Genomic DNA, 22,503 nt, shown 5'->3' with positions numbered 1-22,503 from the left:
CTTCTTTTTGCATAAGATGCATTAAATGTACAGGCCAGCAGAAGCATTTTGTGGCTTACACCATTGACAGCTAGGCTGTAAACAATAACAGTGCCTGAATACTGCAGGTTCATTAGCAAAATGAAGCAGATACACAAGCAGTAAGAAAAATTAATCTAGATTCACTGTCAAACATATAAGAATTTCCTAAAAATCTTACCTAAACCTTGAGCAATATGGTTGTTAAAAAGAAAATTTGTATTTAAGGCCCAAAGAAGGTGTAAGTACCACCTTAATGTCACAGCCTTAGTTACCTCTAAACCCCATTTCTTAACAAGCTGGTACCTTTCAGAAATTCCTAACAAAACAAATTTTCATTACTGAGCCCATACATACATCATTACTGGCATTCTTCAGCTGGTTCAGCAAATAGTCAATGATGTCCCCACCATGGTTAGCATGAATGAGACCCAAGGCATAGAGACCTCCACCTTCCTGGTAGGCTGACCCTGGAGAGGTGTCCTTGGGCAGGTACGTTGCCATGAGCTGTAATGCTTCTTTCTCATGACCCTGTATGTCCAGTGTCCAGCAGGAAGGGGAGACAGTAGGAAGTCAAAGGTGAAAAAACAGCAACTGCGAACATGTCACAATAATATTTTAAGGAATCAGAAAACATGTTCTAGCCATTACATCCTCCACAAAAAAAGCCTTTCAGTGCTGTACAATCAGCAGAGAATCCTTCTGTACTGGGGTTTCATTAACATCAGTACATGAATATTCCTCAACCGTTGAGGTTTTTTGACCTAAAAAAACTGGTCATTGACCTAAACCAGGACAAATTTGGCCAGAAGCTACGCCAATTCATTCACTAGAGAACTTTAATGAAGGCTGTCACACACAAAACAATTACAAAGACTTCTTCCTATTTCAAAACAGCTTTCAATACACCCTCTCCGTGACTGAATTTGAAGAAAATTACCTCTACTTAAGTCACCATTCAAACTTACTACAGTAAGGACTTTAGTATGTCCCAAAATAGTTTAAGAAAAATACACCTGCAATTTTCATAGCTGGAAACTATGGACTCTGTTCAACTCACAAATGAAGGCAAAATCTAGAAAGACTCTTTCCTTGAGCCATGTTGTCCTACCACATTTTTGATGATGACCGAAACATGCCACAAATTGCACGAACTATCAGACAGGATGGACTTGAACAGCACCTCTTTGTTCAAAGACAAATGATGTTACAGCTGTGCCTTGCAATAGACAAGGTAAACTGGAGTGCAGGCATAAGTCAAAATCCCTGCTTGAAATGCTTTTGGTGTTCACAAGTCAAGTATTTACACTGAACAGAGAAGAATGAATGCAAGGTTACCTTGTGTATAACACCCAAGCTGGCAGTAGCAGTAAACTTAGCCCAGTTAGTGGCCCTGGCCAGCCACTCCAAATTGTCTCTGGAAGACAAAAAGAGAAAAATTACTAAAAAGTTTTTGATACAGCCCATGCCTCACCCTATAAACAAGACTTCACACCACTAAAGACTGCTTTCAAACCAGAAAGCAGCTCCAGAAGGCAAGAAAACTAACCACATTTCTACTTTATACCTCTCTGCCCTTCTCCCCTAATTGTTCTCTGGTCATAATCAAGCTTCTAGACAATGGCAATCTCAATGAAAGATGGAGTACAGCTGCTCAACATGCAGCCCATCCACTCTCTCTTGCTGAGTTTCTGGAGCTTTGCTGAAGTCCCTGGTAAGCTCCCCAGTAAGCACATTTCCCTTCCAAAAGTCATTCATAATCTCAGAAATTCTCCAACTAGTAAACAAGAACAGAAATTCCAGATCTTCACCCCCCCAAATTGCTTACAGTTAAGAGGTCAAATAAAGCCAGTTTGTGAGGACAGATTAAAAGAAACAATTCCAGATTCTTCCCTGTCTCCGCATTAGTTGTCAGACCCTTTGTTCATTCTTTTCTAAGCCCATCAGAATTCTGCAGCCACCGTGTTAGAAGTATGAAGGTAAGCAGGGCAAAAATGTTGTTCAGACAACTCTAAATTACACCAGAGCTTCTTTGCCACAGATTTACCTAAGGAACTGGTCACTGGTTGTACCACAATGCATAAAGGAGTTTGCTATAACTGTTGCTGTATGGCACACAGAATTCCGCACTGCATCCTGGAAGAAGAAGAACAATCAGTATCACCCACCAGCAAGAGACATGCCCTAGGGTCACTTAATGTGCTTGCCAGTACATGAGAAAAAATGGACTGTAATTAGCCTCGATTTAACCAGTTTCTCTTTGATTACAGTTAATATATCATTAGTACATTTTAATATATCCTCAGTTCCTCCTTCCAGCACAAACCAATCCATTCTGTGAGTTCCTGTCAGACAGACTTCAACTGCGGCTTAGCTGGAGAACTCCCCTTCTGGTTCCCAGAACTGAGCACTGCGGAGTGTGTACTGCTGACATCTTTGAGCCATTCCTGGAATGCCACACAGGATCACTCCCAAGCACTTAACATATGTAAATGATTTCTAAATACACTGTAAGTGCCTCCTGAAATAGATAAGCCCATGGACCACCGTCTTCTACCACTTTTGCTAATAACATGCACCTCATTTCACACACAAAAAAGCTTCTCCTATGGTTTCTAATAATCACTTACTTTGAGAGAGCCCAAGTTACCCTTAAGTTTTTATTTGCCCAGCCTTGAATAACACCTTCCAAAACAAAAAGTTACTCAGTTTACCAGCACTGCCCACATTACATTATCTGATCAGTTTTGTCTTCACTGTGGAAATACCAATCTGATTTCTTTAGCTAAGCTGAAAGTGTGGTATCACACAACATCTCAACCAAGATACCAGCATACTGCAACCCTACAGTCCTGGCTGACCCAGCCAGCAGTGTTTGCACTGGATCAGTCATGGAACTAGAGGGGCAAGTTCATCTATCCTAATGATCACCGGCAAAACAAACCCATCAAAAAAAAGGGGAGAAAAGGATTAGTTTCTGTAACCAATTGGAAAAAAAACCCAAGATGCTAATAGCAGCCTGCCCTTAGGTAATACTAGCTGCAAGCAAAAACAATTTGATTCTATTACTTCCTCTGGGTGCAGTTCTTTCAGCCTCACAAGTTCAAGTTTTAAATGTTGATTTATCATGACCAAAACACAGATCTGTATCCTCAAAACCCAGGGAGGCCACGCTAATACAAAAGATACTGTAAAATAACAGCAACTTGGTCAAAACAAACACAAGATGAATCAGATTAACCCATGACACCCACATCTAACTTACCTTTGTGTTTTTGAGGATCATGAGGTCTGTATTGTTGTTTCGTATTAAAAACTGCAGATGTAACTCAATTGCCATTTCCCCACTTAAAATTTTAATCATTTTTGAGATCTGGTCCTTGGGCTCTGGGTTCTTCACATACAAGCAAAAAGAATAAAAAACATGAGAATCCAGCTATGGCTCTGTTAAAATCGAGTCCATGAGAAGGCACTCTGGTATGTTCCCATCACCATATTCCAAAATCTATGCTTTTAGGACTAAAAGGACACTGTTTCTGCCCAAGCCCAAACCTCCCAGACAGTCAAGTCCTTTTTTGCACAATACTGCAGGTATGAGAAGAAACCCTTTGAAAATAAATATATTCTTTCATTGAAAGCAAAAGGACTTGGGTGACGTCAAGTTTTGCAAGCTGCTATGCTTGGTCTTACAGACATGAGGAGTCTCGTACAAGGGGTGAAGACTTCTAATAATGTGAAATTGTATTTCCATGGAAGTCTTAATGCAGAGCACTATAAAACCACAACACTTTGCATGACCCTGCTGACCTGCATCAACATTCTTGTGAGCTAAAGGCTTTACTTATAACAATGGCTAGTAGAGCTAGGAATCTGTAAAACATTAATCTTTCAGAAGTCTCTGAGAAAGTCTCCTGCCTCCTTCTTCTCCAACATGGAACAATTTCCACAGTTTAAATCCCAACTGAAGACCCTTCTGAGGGTTAAAAGTACACTGCAGCTCTTTGTAGCAGCACTGTTAGCTGGTCAGAGACCAGCCAAGCATGAATAGTTCAGTCCTTAAACTAATCCCCTCAATTATTTCTCTGTAGTCAGCATTCTGAATTGTGGAAAATTAAGAACATTTTTGGCCACAAGGATTATTTTTATGTACTTGTCCATTGGCAAAATCAGCAACAACAATGCAGCAGAAATTGTTTCAAGACACCTTTCCTGCACAAAAGCACTGTTTACAGGTTCCTTGATGTGGCAAGAAACCCCACCTTTTTGTTCTTCCTTCTGGAATACAATTTTGAGAGAACACATCTGTTTGCCCTTGATTAATTAAAATGCTGTGCTTTTCAAGTGATCTGTCAGAATCTCTCAAAGATTCCCAAGTCTAGTTCACAAACATGCACCATAGGAGAAAAGAAAAAAAGAGCTTGTCTTAGGTTTTACTCTCCTCTCCAGTAGCATTTCCTTTGCTCAGCACTAGAAGTGTTAGAATTCCATTAGCTATTCTGCATGCTGAAATGCAACTGTATGTGCATGTTAGAAGTGAACTCACTTTCTCCAATACTTGAGAAAAGAAGAAACAAAAATCCTAACCAGCTAGCCCAGCAACATTGTCATCTTCCTAGCCAGGGGAAATAACTTCCTTCTTCATAGAAAAGGAACATTATGTCAGCAACCCCTCCTGCTGTTCCTGCAGAAGAACATCAGTTCTGTCCATCCAGAACTACAAACAGATTTCAGAAGTAAAAACCAACCAAAACCAAAAACCCAACCAAAAACCGCCCACCAAAAAAACCCCACAAAAAACCCTCAACACAAACAAAAGAGAAACCAAGCTGATTAACCAGGCTAAGGTTCAGATGTGTTTCAGAAGGAAAAAAAACCCCACCAAGCCAATTCATCAGCTACATTTCTCAGAAGCAGTCAAGCTTCAGGCTCATTCTTCCAGAATGTGTTAATTATTTCAGCATCAACAAAAAGCAAACACATGAGACAGAACCTCCTGTTTTTCCCCTTTTTTGGGGCTCAGTAATTCCTCACAAAATCTACCTACTTCTCACACTCCTCCAGCTTTCAGAACCTGAACTGATACCTTTCAGACAATTAGTATTTGGTTCTCAGAGATCATCTGTCACCTTGTCTTCAAGCAAGACAGAAATGGAACTCAATTCTCCATCAGCCACTCCTATCTAACATCCCCAGAGACTGCACAGAGATTCAAAGAGAACACATAAGACTAAGCAAGGCATATTTTGGAAAATGGCACTCACAATTTCTGCAGACTTCCCGGCACAAGTGCTTCCTGGTTTCTCTTCTGCTTCCATGGCATCACTGCAATAAAATAAAAATGAAAAATACAAGTTACAAGTTCATCACTTGTAACTAGCCAAAGCACTGTAATTATGGCTAATACTGTGCTGAAAGAGTAGCCTGTGAACTTGAGATGATGACTGGACATAGAGCTATGACAGATCAAGGGCTGACTATCTGGAGGTCACAGTTGAGAAACTTCTCCCCCGTGTAGTCTTCAGGGAACTTGAAGACAAAGGCATGGAAAATCCCCCCCTCATTTCCTCTCTAGAGATTAAGAAAAAAAAGTTTGTAAGAAATGAACAGGCAGAGACAGGTGAGAAAATAAGGTCAACAACTGGGCAGCAAGGATAATTATACCCTCACTGAGGATAGCTCACTGCTATTAGAATAGATGCTAGTGTGCTGAAATGGAAATGAAAGCTATTAATCTGTTGTTAGCACCTTGTCCTAATGCTCGACAGACTGGATTATAAATTATTCTGTGCCTTTTATTTCACTGGAAAGGAAGAGAGGAGAATGCTTGCTATATCCACATCACTGATTCAAAAGCATTTTGACTCAGCTCCTCACAGATTCAAAAGCCCCATATTTAACTAGCCTTGATGCAGGCAGCATTCTCCATCACACACTGTCAAAGACAGTCCAGGAATCAGGTTGTGTACAGACACAGTAGCTCTGAAGATTAAGAAGCAGGTAGAGAACAAACTTCTTCCATGCTTCCCTCAAGCTGAGCAGCAGCCTCAGTCTGGATTGCTCAATCCTCTAAAAACAGTTTTAAAGCAAAACTACTTATGTGAATTACCTGTAAGCCATCAAAAGAAAAAGCAAAGATGATGGAATGGTTAATACCAACTTTGTTTTTCTTAACAGAGGCTTCCTGCAGCTAAGATCCAGTGATGTTCTGAACATTAGGACTTTAACAAAACTCAAGACAAGATTTGAACTAGCTCTTAAGGGTATGAGCTCACTCTTGCCACAAGCAGGTAGCAGGCCATAAAGTACTATGTGAAACCAAGCTTACACATAGCTGCAATAACCACACAACATCAGAGTGTTCCTGAGCAACTCACACTATGGTTTAATACAGTACTGCTCATTAGCTGAGCCACACTAATTGCACCGTGGTCACCTCAACTGCAAAGGAAAATGCATTATTTCAAACATCACATTCTGGTAATACAAAAATCTGCCCTGAGCAAATGGGGTGTCTTGTTTATTAACCTGATTAGAATTAAGGGGAGTAACTCATTGCTTGTAATGGGCATCCATGAACAGAACAGGAGCTCCATCACAGCACAGCTGTCAACAAACCACTAAGCCTCTTTCCAAGCCAACCTTCCCACCTGTCTTTCTCCGATCCAGGGACAGTGCCGGTGTTGGTGGATCCAGGCACAGAGGCAATGGGAGTGCCAACCGTGCGGAGATTCTGGATCACAGAAGACAAGAACTGCTGGCTAGCACTTTCATACAGATCAAAGCAAATCTGGTAGGCCATGAGAAGGTTATCTTCCTTCACCAGTTTTTCCAAGATGTCACTCACAGCCTGTGGGTCATCCAGGAAAATCAGGCACTGAGAGGGAGGAAGGGAAGAACAGAAAAAAATAAAAATCAGAAGACATTATATACTTCAGAACAAAAAAGCAACACTACCCAAGCACACACTCCACTTCCCCATTCCTTATCCACTGCTTCCACAGAACACCCCTTTAAAGAAAGAAAAATTCTCTCTCATATAGGAGATAATAGAAATCTTTGTGAAGAGTCTTCACAGGTCAATTTAAAAACCAGACCAAGTATTACAAGTCAAGATACACCACCCAAGCCTCCCTGTTTCTGCACTTATATCTTTGGAAATGGACAATTAGTCCTACTAGAATTAGAATATCAAAAACATGCTAAAAAACATCTGGCCCTTTTTTTAAGGTTTAAAATGGAACCAGCTAACATGGAACAGAACTAATAACCCTGAGTCCCATGTACATGACATATTAAGATGGGCAAGGGCCTGAGAACAGCTAAGCAACTTCCTAACTGTCTGTCTTAATATTTTCAGACAATGGCTTACAAAAAAATCAAAGCAATGTAAATGTTCTTTTGAGGAACAAATAAACCTCCAAGCCATGAACCATCTGATACTCTCCACATAGGCTTGAAGTATGTGGAAGTTTTCTATGTACTCAAACTGCCTTTGAACATGTTTCTTTCTCTATAAGCTGACTGACCAAATGTGCAACGTTTGCATCTCTCTTTCAAGGTGATCTTACTTTGGCATATATTTGAAGAATGCAATCAGGAAAAACATTTCATTTAACTTAATTAGAAAAAAAAGAAAAGAAAAAGATCAGGCATATGTCAAATCAAATACGCCTAAAGAAGAGGAACTTTTGATTCATATTTTACCAGGACTCTGAGAGGCTTACCTGGCACACATTGATGAAGTCTGGTTTCTCCAGATTCATATAGATTTTAACTAAAACTCTCAAGACTTTATTACGGAACTGTTTATTCTGCATCAAAGACATACAGAGCTTCAAGCTGTAGGCCAGCATCCCAGGAACATCGTTCTGAAATTAAATTCAGGGATATCAAGTCTGAGTTTGGACTGACAAACAATTGAAAAATTAAAATAAAGCTACCTCCTTTGCATTTTAAAAAGCAGAGCAAACGAAATGGACATATCAACCTTCAGTTTCCTTTCCCATTTTCAGAAACACTTACATGCACGTCTTGCAATTTAAAGTACTAACAAAAATGTACAGGATTATTTAATACAGTAGGTAAAATATGTGTAAGATTTACATTAAAGTTAATTAGCTACTTCACCCTTCTGATTTCAATAATCATTCTTGGATGAAATTTACTGCACTAACATAAAAGGTCAGCTGAACAAACCATGCACCAAGAAAAGATCCTCACACTTATTTCTTGCTAGAGACAGAGAAACAGATTTGGTTACTAGACTTCAGAAATTTAACTAGAAATGAGGGATTTATAACAGGCAATAAAGGTGGTAAATGCACAGGACAGCAAACAGAACAGAGAAAGCAAGACGGATTCCCTATGGGATTATCACTCCCAAATAGAGAAATGGGAGACATCAAAAAATAGGGGAAAGCTGTAAAATGAAAAATGGTGCAATTTTAAAGAATTTGAACCACATGCTCTGGCATGTGCAGGATACTGCAGCATAAAAAGACTATACACAACTTCTGAGCTGCTGCAAGTGACTACAGGCAGACTTCTCTTACCACCATTACCAGGCAGCTTGACTTACCTTAACCCCTCAGTGACAGACATTAAAGCCAGGCTGTACAGCCTTGCAGCCAGAGCTGGCTAAGCCTGCACACAGCCCAAGGATCCCTTCCCACAGCAAATTACAGCAGATGACAAGCACAACAAAATGAAAGAGCTGTTCTATTACACCAGACCTGAGCTGATGGTTGCCCAGTCCGTGCCATACCTCTGCTAGTAGCATACAGGCAATACCTAGAGAAAAGGACACACAGCCAGGCTTTCTGGGAATATTCTCCCAGCAACTCGCAGCTTGGGGATTTCTTATAAGAAATAAGGGTTTCTCTACGCTCAACAGTCCAGAGTGGCTCTGCCTTCCATGAACTGAACATCCCTGAGTTTCACCTTTTATTCTGTTCACACAGAACAGGGCAAGTTCCATAGCAACATGGATCTTGCACAAAGAAACTAGATACTTATACCTCCTGTCTCTTGCACATACCGACTCAAGGATGGTTTTCTCAAAGATGTCCAGCCTGCGTGTCTCCAGAGCAATGCCAATGGCCTGCTTGTACTTGTGGTCATCCAAGCACCTCTGGAACATTTTGTTCACTATCCCTTCTAGCCTTTCATCAACAGGTTTCTTCTCTCCTTCTGGCAGCTCTGCATTTTCCACACACTGCTTGGTGTAGTGGTCGATACATTTTGCTGAAAAGACATCGAATAAATATAGAGGGGAAAAATAGTCAACTTTCTAGATGTTTGCAGGTTTTTTTATAGATGAAGACACCAGTATGTGCAGACACATGTTCTACCAGCAAATACAGCATATGAGAAACTACACAAAGGCAAGGCACAAAAACTTTGTGTAGCCATATATAGATCTGAGCAGGAAGTTACTTACAAACTCTGATTTTAGTGCTGGAGCTAGGTAGATATTTTAAAAATAGAACCAAAGACACAATCTTTAAGTGACACAGTATTTTAAATAATACTGTTAATTACGGCAGCAGGCAATTTCCCAGCTCCACTGTAAGCACTAGCTGGGAAGACTGAAAGCCAGCCTTGGTCCATCATGTTCTATACAGGGAAAGTGATACCAGCAGACCTGACTTTAAAAGACATTCAATTTATACTTGCATTCAACATTTGACTTGTCTTGTTAAGTACAGATTAAAAAAAGGTACCCCTCAGCAAGGTGTGCAACTACACTCATCTGATCACTTCCAAGTTACACTGACAGCAGCAACAAAATTAGTACACAAATGAAAAAAGGGACAATAAACATCAAAAGCATTTTTGCTATTAGGAATTTGCCATGCAAATAACAATTATGAATAGGAAAAATATCCAGAACTCTTAAGTCAGTATTATTAGAACTCCAAAGCAAGAGAAACAAAGCAAAAATAAAAGAGTTGCAGCATCAGTTTAAATGAAAACAATGAGAGGAAGATGAATATGGAGAAGAACAACTCAATCTAGTGAAATCTCAAAGTTAGAGTAATTTTGAAAAGAGCCTTTCTTTTGGAGCAACAGCTGCTTACCAATGATGGTCTCCACATATTCTGAGTTGTCGTTGACATTGAAGAGGTCACCTGCCCCCAGGGCATAGTTCAGTGATTCCTCAAAAGCTCCCAGGTGGTAAAAAACTTTGGAAGCAACTAAAGCAGCAAACTGCCGGCTCCGAAAGCCCTCATCTTCATAGAGAACTTCACTGCAAAGAAGAGAAGGAAAAGCATCAGCTTTTTGTGCCAAGTTCTCTTTAAGGCCACGTGACAGACTGATCAAATCTGCATCTTTGGGATTAGAACTCCAACCCCAATTCCTCTTGTATTAGTGCTTTCCAGAAAACATGGAGCTAGATGCTGTACTAGCATAGTACCAAGCAACCAGAACTACATCCAGTTTGTATCTCATGTTCTTTTTAAGAAGCATGCCCTGAAGTGTTGTGTCTTTTCTTACATTTTGTCCACTGACTCAGAGATTTCTGCCCAGAAGTCATTGACAACAGCATTCAGCTTGTGAAGAGCAAACTCCTACAAAAAACAAACAAGTTATTACATTTTAAAAAGCATTTATTATCTTTCCCCAGTAAAAATAATTATCACCTAAGACTGATATAAAAACTGATCCATAACAGCTGATTCTACTTCAAAAGATCTTTGCAAGCATTCACTAATCTTTTCAAGCCATATGTTCACTACAAAGAAGTTTGCTCTATTTTTTAGGCCTTTCCTTTCAGCTTTTAGGCTAGATACAATTTGGGGAGCACCTGTTGCTGTTTGGGCATTAATTACTGAGATCCACTAATTCTGAATTTTAAGCTCTGGATGTAATTCATTTGCTGTTACTTGCTTCCAGGTGTAAGAATTTACCTTGAGCTGTGGCTCTTCTTCATCCAGGAGAGAGATAATTCCAGCTGCAAAACAAGATCATAGTCAGTTCTACACCTTCAGTTCCAGAAGTGAACATGTTATTCAGTTCAAAACCAACAGAGGAGGAAAGAAAGCTGTCTCTGGAATGCTGGTTTAAAATCTTTAGTTTGTATTAAACATGATCTAAAATAGTTCAGAATTTATAACTGAAAAGATACAGTGTTTATAAAAGAGGTCTTCTTAGAGAAAAATGTATTAGACAGGAACTTGGAAAATCTGGGATTACTTCCAGCTCCATCATTAGTTTGCTGACTGCTTTCTGGTAAGTCACTTCCCCTTCCTAAAGGGGTATAAAGATCATCTCAAAACATTGTTTTTTCATGCTGAGGAAACAGGCCCCATGGCTAAGAGAAGATGTTGTATTGCAGAGCTTTAGCAAGAAGCCTGATGTTGTCCTAGAACAGCTGTACAAAGAGCTACAGAGACATCATTTAACTGAAGGAAAGGTCAGGGAGGCTCAGCCTGAAGAATGGTTACAGATGGTTTCATTGTCAGACTGAAGCAACTGAAAATGTTGGAATAGGATCTGATCAAACCTCAACAAAACTCACTGCTTTTAATCTTTCACCTGTTGTATAGATTGATAACCTCTTTCCATCTAAGAAAGACATCAAACTGGGAAGGCCAGCAAACCTACTGGAAGGCATACCTGGGTTTTCAAAAGATCTTGACAAATTTAAAAGGAGAGTGTGCAGGTCAAATCTAAAATGTGCAAATATAGAAAGGAATCTCAATAGTACAGTGGGTTCAGATGAAACATGATCAATAACATCACGTGGCTGCAGTGGGAGGCAGAGAACCCCAACCTCACACTGAGATGTGTAAGTGGCAGGTGTATGAGGCAATCCTTCCCTCTGCTTGGCACCCACACACCTGGGCCAGAGCTGGGCACTGTGTTCTGAGAGTTATGAGCAAACCAGGAAGTTCAGAACTGAGCAAGACACAGAGGTTTAGCAGTCAGGACCTAATGAAGGTTGACTGGAGGTCTGCACCTGGTTCTCCTAGGGAAAGCTGTGGCATCCAAACAGCTGCCAGTACAAAAATAACAACCATGGAATCACAGACTGGTTTGGGTTGGAAGAGACTTTAAAGATCATCAAGTTCCAGCCCCTCTGCCATAGGCAGGGGCAGCACCCAGTAGACCAGGTTGCTCAAAGCTACATATCTCTTATTTGTGTCAGATATGAACAGGAATACTAAGACCAACCTTTATTTGGAGCTTGAAAGATTGAGGTTTGATAATAACAAAGGTTTTCTGACAGCAAGGTTTTCTGTTACTCACTTTGCCTAACCAGGTTGTAGAACTTCCATTAGCAGAGAATTTTTAAAACCAGGTTAGACAAAAGTCTATCAGTAGAAATGAAGGAAAACTGATGTGGCTCTTGGGCAAGGAAGGCAGGTTCAGCAGCCCACCCCACACCACTCCTTCAAGCTGTTTTCTGCAATGCTACATCAAATGTATCACTTTAATTAAAAAAAACAAACAAAACAACAGCAAAACACCAAAACCAAAACAACTCCTGCATTTACCAGATAAGGAGGAAGCAATCTTGCTTCTACTCAATACAACAGTTCTACTTTTTAACAACCCCTTCAAAATCAATTCCTACTTCTTCACAACTAAAATAAGACTTAAACATAAAGCAAAGAACTCAGGAAGATGAAGCTGCCTGCAGACTATTATATCCTGCACTGTTTCTCTCACAAAGCCACAACCAACCACACATTAATTTCTGTCTGAGTACTTCTGGCAACACTTTTCCCATTTTCTTAAACTATGAAGCTCTAAGTAGATCGAGAAACAACGCTTATCACCTAATTCCTCACACACATCACCCGACTGATTTTCAAGTTGTATTTTCCTCTTCAAGGCGTCTGCATTTCCCACCCCCTCCAAGGTTCAAGCCTCTCTCTTCCCGCTGCCTCACTCCTCCCAAGCCTTATCCACATTAAGCAGGAGATCTCCATCCACCAAACTGCCGGGGCAGGACCACGCAAAGCCGCCCCAGTCCCCTCACAGAGCATCGGCCGGGGGTGAACGCGGCGCCGGGACGGGCGGGCAGCTGCCTCCGCCTCCACTGCGTCCCCAGCGAAGAGCCAGCCCCGCTCAGGCCGCCGCAGCAGCCGGGGGAAAGCGAGAGACCGCTCCGGTGCACCGGGCACGGGGCAGCACACCCGCCTCCGACTTCACGTGCCGGTTGTGGCGAACCGCGAGGCACCGGGACGGCCTCCTGCTCCCGCCGGAGGGCAGAGCGGCTACCGGCGAAGAGAGAGCGGGACTGGGGGAGGCCCCCGTAACCGGCAGCCCCACGAAGCGCGGCGGCCGCCGGCCCCGCGGCCTGAGGCGGTGCCCAGTCACGGCCCTGACTCAGCGAAACCCCGGCGGGCAGCGTTATCCCGCGCCGCTCCCTCACCGGCCGAGGTAATCATGGTGCCGCCCGCCCGGCCCGCGGAGGGAGGTGATGTCCGCTCCGGCCCAGGTGCGGTGCTGCCGTCGCCGCTTCCCGGGATCCGCACCGCTCCGCTGCCGCTCCGCCGCCGCCCGGCCCGGAAGTGCTGCTGAGGCCCCCTTCCGGCAGGACCCCGCTGCTCCCGGAGAAGGTGTCTCTACTGATCGCCTGCGCGGGGCGCTGGGGAAAAAAATCAGTCAGGCGCGACCTGGACAGCTCTGCCGCCGGGGACCTCGCGCGTTCCTCTCACCTCGGAGGCTCCCGAGGGGGCCGGAACCGGGCGGGACCCCCGGACCCGAACACCCGAACCGACCCGACACCAGCCCAGCATATGGGATGTGCCCCCCCCCGTCCCCACACACACACTCTGCTGCCTGGGGTTGACAAGGAGGGCTGTGGCGTCCCCACGTACCCGTGTGTACCTGAAGGTGCCTCAGCTGTGGAGCAGCATGGCTGAGGGTTCTGCTTTGGTTCCAAAACAGATGGGGAATTCCAGCTGCTGGATCTGCACCAGGGAAAGCCCAGATCGAGAGCAGTGGTGATGCACAACAGGAGATCAACACGCCCCGACTTCAGCAGCATTTATTGATTTCTACCAAATAGGAAAAAAAAACAAAAACAAACCAACATTTGGGAAATGCTTGGGTTGCGCGAGGAAACCCAAATGGCTTCAGATAGTGAATGTTACTAATGAAAGGTATCAGAGCCCTACCTGCAGCACTAAGAAGGTCAACCCTGGTCTTCTTAAACAACCAATAAGGTCTGCAGCCTTTCCTGCTGGCCACAGGTGAGCAGCCTGCCTGAGCTGCACACAGAGCAGTTCTCAGCTTCTGGGTACCATATCTGGGGGTTATTTCCATTCCCTCACAATATGCCTTTTATTTAAATCAAGAGAAACGTCAGTGAAGCCATACATAATGCTCCTTTAAGGATAACACTGTGGCAAACAAATAACAAACAAGCATGTTTCAGTTCAGAAATTAAATTGCTTTATTCTTTACAATGAGCATGTGAAATAACAGAGCCCTTAAATTATTAAATCAATTAAACATATAAAACTGTTTCCTGCACCTTCGCATGTCCCAATAATGGAAAAAAAAAATTCAACTCACTTTTTACTCTCCATTCAAAGGAAAACAATACTTTTTGGTCAATATACTCCCACTCACACCTCCTAAACCCCAGGCAGTTCATCTGCTTCCACAAATGTCTCACTGGAAGTGTAAACTTCCATGATTTACTTTAAAATTACCAATAAATAAATCTATTGGATTTGTAGCTCCAAGATAAAGAGATCTCTACTGGGCCACCTCTCACTGGTAAATTCTAGGTGGCAAAGTCCAAATACTGCAAGAAAACCAAAGATTCACCTGATCATACTGTCAAGTCCTGCAGGACTCACCTAACCAAGGGCCTTATTGGGAAAATACATAAATGCAGAGCAAACTCTCTCTGCAGTGCAGACAGAGGGACTGCACCACACAGCCCCCTCGGGCCAGGGGCAGGGCAGGAGGAAACCTCCATCTCGCTGAGATGCAGTGCTCAGTGCTGAAGCCCAGGGTCACAAGTCCAGCCACACACAGCAAGTGACTTATATTAAGCCACTTGGTTACATTTGTGTTTTCCACCTGGTCATAAGCAAAGAAGCCCTGCAGAAATCCTGCAGGCTGGAAGGGGAGTGGGTTCTCTGCCCTCTTTACTCTGCCAGTGTCAGCTGCCTCCAAGGTTCAGTCTCCCCAGCCCCGCTCACACAGAGAAATGTTTCTGCTGTGGAGTGACATGTGCTCCTCAAATCCACAGGGAACTGGCATCCACCTCGCCCCTCCCTTCCACCTTCTCATGGAGCAGCTACAGCACCTTACAGCTGCATTTCAGGTGTTGTCCTACCCAGACCCAGCCTGACTGTCCCTACACGTACAATGAGCAGTGTGGTAACCCAGGGACTGGCTGAGTGCACCTGGAAGTGTTGCCCATTTCTCCCACTCAACCCCACCAGCATGCCCCCAACAACCTCACCTGCTCCCTGCCAGCCAGAAGGGCAAAACACCATCACAAAAGGGACCAACTCTAGACCCAAGAGCTGCTAAGCACCATGATAACTCCAGCGAGGTAAGTTGGTGTTGCTGTCCCCATTCTACTGTTGGGGAAACTGAGGTTTGCTGGAAAACGTTGATGATCAGGGGCTGAGCTGGATATAAAACCCAACCCCTGCTCCATGAGCTAGAGAAATGCTGAAGGCACATGGGTGAGAGAATATGTTCTGAGAACTGCTGAGAGCCAGCAGGATTACAGACACTTCAGCTGCCACTGAAAAAAAAAAGGAGTGAGAGAAAGGACAGACGTGCACAGAGGACATAGTGCCATAACTCAGCAGCTAACCCAGAGAAGAGGTAGGGAGGACACAAGACCTGCTTTATGTTGCATAAAAGTAAAAATAAAAAAGGTATTCCTACCATGATAACAATATCCCTTATAAAGCAAGGATTTATAATCAATTGTGTTGCCCCGCAGGCTACAGGCAGCCCTCTGGAACTACTTAAATAGATTATTTTTATATTTTTATATTTCTTTATGAAGCAGCCACATCTTGTCATGATGTTGCAGGCCACCTCCAGGACCTGCCACCACATTGCTGTGGAGGTGTCCCAGGTGAGGTGGGCTTTTCCCATAACCCCACCAAGCATCAGCCACACCCTAATGTCCATCTGCCCCTCCCTCCAACCCAGGCAGCCCATCAGTCTGTCTATGAACACCAGCACAAGCCAGAAGGGTGGATCCTGCTCCCAAACCACACTTTGCTCCACGTGCATTACTCTCAATACCTTTTGCATTATTATTGCCACCCATAGTGAGTGTTACTGCATTTCATCCCGTTACACAGTTACATTCAAGCCTTTTCAGTAGCTGGTAGAACCAAGACCTCTTATTAGACTGAATGCACTCCTCGTGTCACTGTGATATTAGGGTTTTTTTGTATGGTTTGTTGTTTTTCTTTTTTCCCCGGTCAGAGAGAAGACAGAAACCTCAGAGCAGCAGGAAAACAAGGCAGCAGAGTCTGTTTGCCAGGGAGGCCAGCTCCAGCAGTCTCAGCAGGGAACTCTGGTCAGAATTAGAAAACACTCCTCTTCCTTCAAGCAGGTGGCTGCATGTCACACCCAAAGCCCTCACCCAGGACTTGAGCTACATCCCCAAAGGGCTTCTCAGAAGCCCAGTGTCCATCTGCAGCTCCAGACACCTCTGGGCAGAAGGATGCAGCAGGGGGGGACTCTCTGGCACAGAATTCAGAAGCTGTCGGCAGCCACCGAGGGCGCTGGCGAGTTAAACAGAGCAGCTGCTCCCCCGAGCTGTGGGTGTGCAAAGGAGAGGGCGAGTGGGCAGCTCCTCCTTCCACTGCTCCGGGTCCACCAGGCAGAACTGGGACACAGAGTGTGCTGGGCACCCACCAGCTCTAGGTGCCCGTGCCTCCAGCAGCTGCTTCACAGTTTCCATTGGGAGACAGGTTGGTCAGAGCCACTTCTTCCTCGGTGTCCTGCAGGTCATCTGCAAAGAACAGAGAAAGGTCCAGGGCAAATTAAAACATTCCCACAGGAAGTATGGGATGAAGCAATTGATATATATTCACCACCAGTGCAGCTGATTTTTTCATAACTGATTTTCATTTTGTTTTGTTCAACGTTGCTTCAGACAGGGATGATTTATGAGCACAGCAGCATGGACCCAGGCTCCCCAGCCTCAGCAATCTCAGAGCAAGCTGAGTGGCAACAAGGTGTCACCTGCCTTGCACTTACTGCAAGATCAGGCACTTAAATCTTCTTACTCTAGAGGCCATGTCTGAAAGCTGCACAAATGGGGCATTTCAGTTGTTTTCTCCAAGTCTTATGCTTTTTAAGCATTTTATGTGTTTAAGAGGCATTTGGACAATGCTCTTAATAACATGCTTTAACTTTTGGTCAACCCTTAAGTGGTCAGGACATTGGACTAGATGATTATTTTAGATACCTTCCAGTTGTAAATATCCTATCCTATGCTATCCTTTTTACAATGGAGGAACTTCCCTTCCTCTACATGGTCTGTAGACCAATATGACTGTCCACATCACACACCTTGTAGCCCCCTGCATGAGAGGTCTCTGCAAAAAGAAAATCACTCCTGGGAAAGGAGAGCAGAAGTGTCAACAGTGCCTGAATATGAGGCTCTTTGTTACTTTAACAATTTACTCTGGAATCAGGGGTCCCAAGGCTCAGTGCTCTTTTCCTCTTCCCTGCCAGCCCCCAAAAAACGTGGTTTGGGAACACTCCTTCCAGATGTGTTTGCAGAAGACATCAGGTAAAGTCAGGGTGATGCTTCCAATTCATTGTTTAGGCAAACAGCAGTTCTGCTGCCAGACTCTGGCAAAGCACAGCTGAGTCCAGCAGTGCTACCAGGGGTACAGTTGGGCAGCACACTCAGCATGGTTGTGTTTAGAAAAGTGAAAAGTCAAAACAGGGAGATGGCAACACAGCAGCGAGATTGTCTTCAGGTTCTGGCCAATCCACAGCTAGGGAAGAGACATCAGCTGATGAGCTGGAAGTAGCTTAAGGAAGCCACCAGCCAAGGGTTTGGGCACCAGAACCATCAGGGAGTTGGTGAGGAACCTCTGACAGACACAGCAGGAGTAAAACAAAGGAGGGTGCTGGGCATACCTTCATGAGCATTGTTTGCAGATTTTGCTTCGTGACCTTTTCTCCAGCTCCTCTGGCTCCAAGAAATGCAGTGCAGGAAGGAGGGAAGCCTCCACCTCTCCCTGTCTTTCCCCTCTTCTGGATAAATCAGAAAAGATGAGTTCAGTCTGCCCTACTGCTCCCCTACCTCCCTGCTGTTGACTCACATCTCCCCTCCAAGAGCCCAACTCCTTGCAGTAAAACTGGTCTACTTCACAGACCCCACCGCTGGATAGCACAGAGCAGCTCCTGGCAGTCCTTATTTCAGGCTGAAAATTCTCTGCTGTCTTGGAAATTTGTCCCTGATGTTGATTTCCACTTTGCATGTTGCTGCCAAAACTGTCTTGGATGCAGCAGCCCAGAGCAAGCAAGAAACCTGGCAGGAGCTCAGCTGGTACATGTGGCAAGGCTGGGGACTGACACGGTCAGGAAATTCCTGAAGAAGGAAGTTTTCCTTTGCTATTACCATACAGGTTCTGCCACATCAGTCTATTTACTGCTCCCCACTTAATTAAGCAATTCCTCCTTCCCTGGGCAACTGTGGATACTCTGCCTCATTCAGGACAGGAACCTGCTGGACACACAGACTTGCATCATACTGAAAACTCCAGCTGTAACTGCTTGAAAAATGCAGAGAGCATGTGGCCTCCACCAATGTATAGTATTTATTCAGGAGGACAACAAAGGTCACAGAAAGCTACTACAGGTTTTCAAGCCATTATAGTAAAACACTACAGCAGGTTGTAAAACACTTCACCAGCATATTTTATATGGCCTCAAACAGCAGCAGTTCAGCATCTCCATTGAAAGATCACCCAGCCTTTCATCTCCTAATCAGATAACAAATTATAAACTACTTCAGCGACCTTCAGCTTATCAAACTGTTGCAACACTGAAGGGTTCAGTGTTTCCTGCCAGTCAACAAAACAAAACCTCCAGCTATAAACACATCCCCTTCTCATGGTGTGTGGAGGCTCTGGACACCACTGAGGCACTGCAGGATAGCAGCCTGTGTGCTCCTGCTGAGACCTGTGAGATGCATGAACCCCACTGTGATTCCTGTCCCAGCTCCACCATGTGAATAATGGTATCCAGGACCTTCCTCAGCACAGAGGGGCTGCAGTTCCAGAGCAACTGTGTGTGGAGGAGGAAGAGGCTTTGAGGCTGGGCTGAAATAAAAAGGGCAATCTTACACAGAGCCTGACTCTCTATACACCTCCCAACACCCTCATCCAGACGCAGGAGCACCTTGTGTCAGCTCAGCACAAGTCCCTTTCAAAATCAAGAAGGGAAATGGCACAAACTCAGCTTCACCAAGGACATCATTATGGTGGCATCCCTAGAACCTGCTTTGCAGCATGCTCAGCAGCCCCACATTCATCTTTCCCACAGTCCTCCCTCACCTCACACTAAAGATATTATTCTCCCTGTGCTTTGTTTGTGGGGAAAACCTCAGAGAGAGGGTGACCATGCTGCAATAAAGATGGTGCCTGGCACTGCCAGGTCCCCAGATTGCCAGAGGCATAGCTACACCTGGGATCCCTCTGGCCAAATGGAGGTTATGGAAGCTAGAAAAAAGCTAGAAAAAGCTAGAAAGTTTCGGAAGGTTTTGGAAGCTAGAAAAAAGCTAGAAAAAAGCTGCTTCTGCCCCAAAGGTTGAATGCTGCAGCTGATGAGCATCCTCATTATGCAGCTCCTGTAACACTTACATGACTAAGAGCACCAGGGAGTGCATCAGGGGTGAATTAAAGTAACACATCGAGTCCTCCTACCCACCGTGCTTTATAAGCACACACAAAGTGCAACACCTGCCCCAGCTCCTTCTGCTTCTTTCTCCACTGTTAGCTGCTATGCTGCTTCCTTTTCTGCACATGGGACAAAGCCACAAAAGCATCCCACAAAAACACATGTACTCAGCTAAATGCCAGCAGTGTGCAGAGGAAAATGTCACATATGTATTCAGGGATGTTTTTCTGCTTCTGCAGCTGCTGTCCCAGGCAGCTGCTGTGGCCAGAACTGGAGGACTCACTGGTATCTGGTAGCACAACAGAAATTCTTTCAGCAGAAGCAATGTGAGGAAGACAAAAGTATGCAGACAGAGGGAAGCTAGAAAGGTGGTTGTGCATGCCTCAGCACAAAGGGTGGCAGAAGACAGCCCTCCACCTTCACAGTGGGTCCCAGAAGACAGCCCTGCACCCTCACAGTGGGTCCCAGACATCTCAAAGCTCCTCAATGTTCAGATCCGGGATTCTGGGCTGAGCTGATGGAAAGAAGCACCTGAGCTGCAGCCAACCATTCCCATGTCTCAGAGATCCCAGAGGACAGTGCCAATCTGGTGCTGCAGGCACGTGCCATGATCCTTAGGTGCAAAGGCAGAGAGAGAGCAGAAAACTGGAGGAAATTATAGGGCAAGGGAAAAGTGGCAAAAAAAAGAAAGGGAGAAGGAAAGAGAAACAGTCCAAAAAAAGCAGTGCCAAAGATTAAAGTGAGGCCAGGATGTTTTGTGTGGTTGCTGTGAGGGCAGAGCCTGCCCTGCACCCTACATACAATTATGACTCTTGCTCCAAGGCAAGTGCTGCTCCTCAAGGCTTGTTTGACACTTGGCTTTCATCCCTCCATCCTCATATTGCTTGCACTGAACACCAACAGATGCCTTGTTTTAAACCCAAACACCCATTTGCTCTTCTTACTCATTATCCAAAACCAGCACAAGCATCTTCCTCCTGCAGGAAGGTCAAGTCCTGCCTGCATCTTACAGCAAGGGCTGAGCCCCAGTCCTGCATCTGAACACATCCATAAGGATAGATGGCCACTATGCCACATCTGTCAGCTGCCACATCCCTGCTATCCATAAGCTACTCTTGTGCTTCCCAAGCCATTAGGAAGTTTGTCTTCCCCACTTGCCAGGACTGCAAACCCCACCAGAAAGATCCAGCTGCCACTGGGAAGACTCTGATCCCACGAGCATGGCAGAGATCCCACTGAGGAAAGCCAGATCTGATTGAGATGGGGTGGAAGATCCCATCAGGAGTGGTAAGATTCCCAGGGGAAAAGCCAGCTCCCAGTGGGACGGGTTGGGGGGAAAAACCCATTAGGAACAGTGAGCTTGCGTTGCAAAAAGCCAGATCCCATTGCAGGGGGGAAAAGAGCCCATCAAGAGCGATCAGATCCTATTGGAAAAAGCCAGATACCACTGGGTGGGGAAAGATCCCACCAAGAATTACCAGATCCCAATGGGACGGGGTAGATCCCACCGAGTGCGGGAAGGCCCCATGACAAAAGGGTGCAAATCCCAATGTAAAAGCCCTTGAACCCCGGTGAGGGAGGGAGCGGCCCGGCCACCCATCGCCCCGTACCTGGGGGGAGCTGCAGGGCTGCCCGCAGGGCTCGGCTGGCGGCGGCGCGGCAGTGCTGCAGGGCGGAGGGGCTGCCGGGGCAGTACCGGGCAGCCTGCACAGTGCCGGGCTCCGGGAAGTGCCGCTTCAGCGCGGCGTCCAGCACCGCCGCATCCTCCCCGTCCCCGCCGGGCAGGAGGACACCGACCACGGCGGGCGGCGGGGCGGGGGGCAGGCGGCCGCGCACGTCCCGCACCACCTCCCGCAGGCGGGCCCGGGCCCTCCGGCCCCGCGCAGCCCCCCCGCCGCACAGAACCAGCACCAGCCGCGCTGCCAGCGCCCGCTGCCCATGGCTGGCCCGCCGCTGGGACCGACACCCTGAGTCGGACACCAGCACCGGACCCGGCACCGGCGGCGTCTCATCGCCCAGGAGGTCGCGGCCGAAGGCAGCCAACGTGGCCGCCACCGGGGCTCCTTCCACCACTTCGGCCACCAGCAGCACGGCCCGACGCCCGCCAGCCCTCTCCACCAGCGCCCGCAGCTCCTGCAGCTCCGCAGCCTCCATCCCCGACGCTGCAGCCGCCTCCTCGCACTCTGCCCGGCACCGCACCGCCCCCGGCACCGCCCCGGTACTGCCTCCGCCCACTGGCCCCGGGCACCAGTCCAGCACCGACCCAGCACCGGACCCGATGTAAAGCGGCAGGCAGCAACTCCCACCCGGTCCCGGCACCCCGCAAATCCCTCTGGTGAACAGCCCCTGCCTGCTGTTGGGGGGCACAGCAGAGAGGGCACTATAGGGGACACGGGGGCCCCAGATCTGCTCCACAATCAGCCTCTGAACCTCCTGCACAGGCCTCCTGCGGGGCTGGTCTTGCTTTATCACTTGCGAGGAGATAAAATTTAGGCAAAACCCACGAGCTATGGAGGGGCTGGGAAGCTAAGAGTGGGATGGGCGGAGGCCATGGTGACCGCACAGGGGGACTCACACGAGGCTGAGGTAGAGGAGTAGCTAATCATACACCCCCAAGGG

General features: G+C 45.8%; 2 protein-coding genes across 2 annotated transcripts in view; both read right to left on the bottom strand.

Annotated features, from left to right (window-relative positions):
- Nucleotides 1–14,005, bottom strand: part of PSMD1 (proteasome 26S subunit, non-ATPase 1) — a 61,805-nt gene extending 47,800 nt beyond the window's left edge. Inside the window, exons 1-13 of the mRNA XM_071752426.1 lie at nt 13,851–14,005; nt 13,403–13,606; nt 10,929–10,972; nt 10,516–10,589; nt 10,098–10,267; nt 9,056–9,261; nt 7,743–7,886; nt 6,666–6,892; nt 5,280–5,340; nt 3,284–3,412; nt 2,066–2,154; nt 1,357–1,435; nt 376–549 (exon numbers count right to left, since the gene is read on the bottom strand). Coding sequence (XP_071608527.1) covers nt 376–549; nt 1,357–1,435; nt 2,066–2,154; nt 3,284–3,412; nt 5,280–5,340; nt 6,666–6,892; nt 7,743–7,886; nt 9,056–9,261; nt 10,098–10,267; nt 10,516–10,589; nt 10,929–10,972; nt 13,403–13,418 — 1,413 coding nt within the window. The 5' untranslated portion in view covers nt 13,419–13,606; nt 13,851–14,005. The remainder of the gene's footprint in view (nt 1–375; nt 550–1,356; nt 1,436–2,065; nt 2,155–3,283; nt 3,413–5,279; nt 5,341–6,665; nt 6,893–7,742; nt 7,887–9,055; nt 9,262–10,097; nt 10,268–10,515; nt 10,590–10,928; nt 10,973–13,402; nt 13,607–13,850) is intronic.
- A 399-nt stretch (nt 14,006–14,404) lies between these two features.
- Nucleotides 14,405–22,075, bottom strand: C9H2orf72 (chromosome 9 C2orf72 homolog). The gene is made up of 3 exons (XM_071752425.1): nt 21,495–22,075; nt 18,121–18,237; nt 14,405–16,978 (listed from the first exon to the last, which is right to left on the bottom strand). The coding sequence occupies exons 1-3, from the start codon at nt 22,036–22,038 to the stop codon at nt 16,887–16,889; spliced, it is 753 nt and encodes a 250-aa protein (XP_071608526.1). The 5' UTR covers nt 22,039–22,075; the 3' UTR covers nt 14,405–16,886.
- Between the last annotated feature and the right edge of the window lie 428 nt (nt 22,076–22,503).

This window comes from Heliangelus exortis, chromosome 9 (genome assembly GCF_036169615.1).
Source record: "Heliangelus exortis chromosome 9, bHelExo1.hap1, whole genome shotgun sequence".
Classification (NCBI taxonomy): domain Eukaryota; kingdom Metazoa; phylum Chordata; class Aves; order Apodiformes; family Trochilidae; genus Heliangelus; species Heliangelus exortis.
Note: the sequence above shows the minus strand (reverse complement) of the source record. Positions and strands in the feature narration are given on the sequence as shown.

Bases quoted from the DNA above. Each gene is read 5' to 3' on its own strand.
- C9H2orf72 (XM_071752425.1), bottom strand. From the start codon at position 22,038: ATGGAGGCTGCGGAGCTGCAGGAGCTGCGGGCGCTGGTGGAGAGGGCT. The intron at 18,238-21,494 runs GTACGGGGCGAT...TGATTTATCCAG, and splicing joins AGCCCTGCAGCTCCCCCCAG to AAGAGGGGAAAGACAGGGAG. The intron at 16,979-18,120 runs GTATGCCCAGCA...TGTTCTTTGCAG, and splicing joins TGCAAACAATGCTCATGAAG to ATGACCTGCAGGACACCGAG.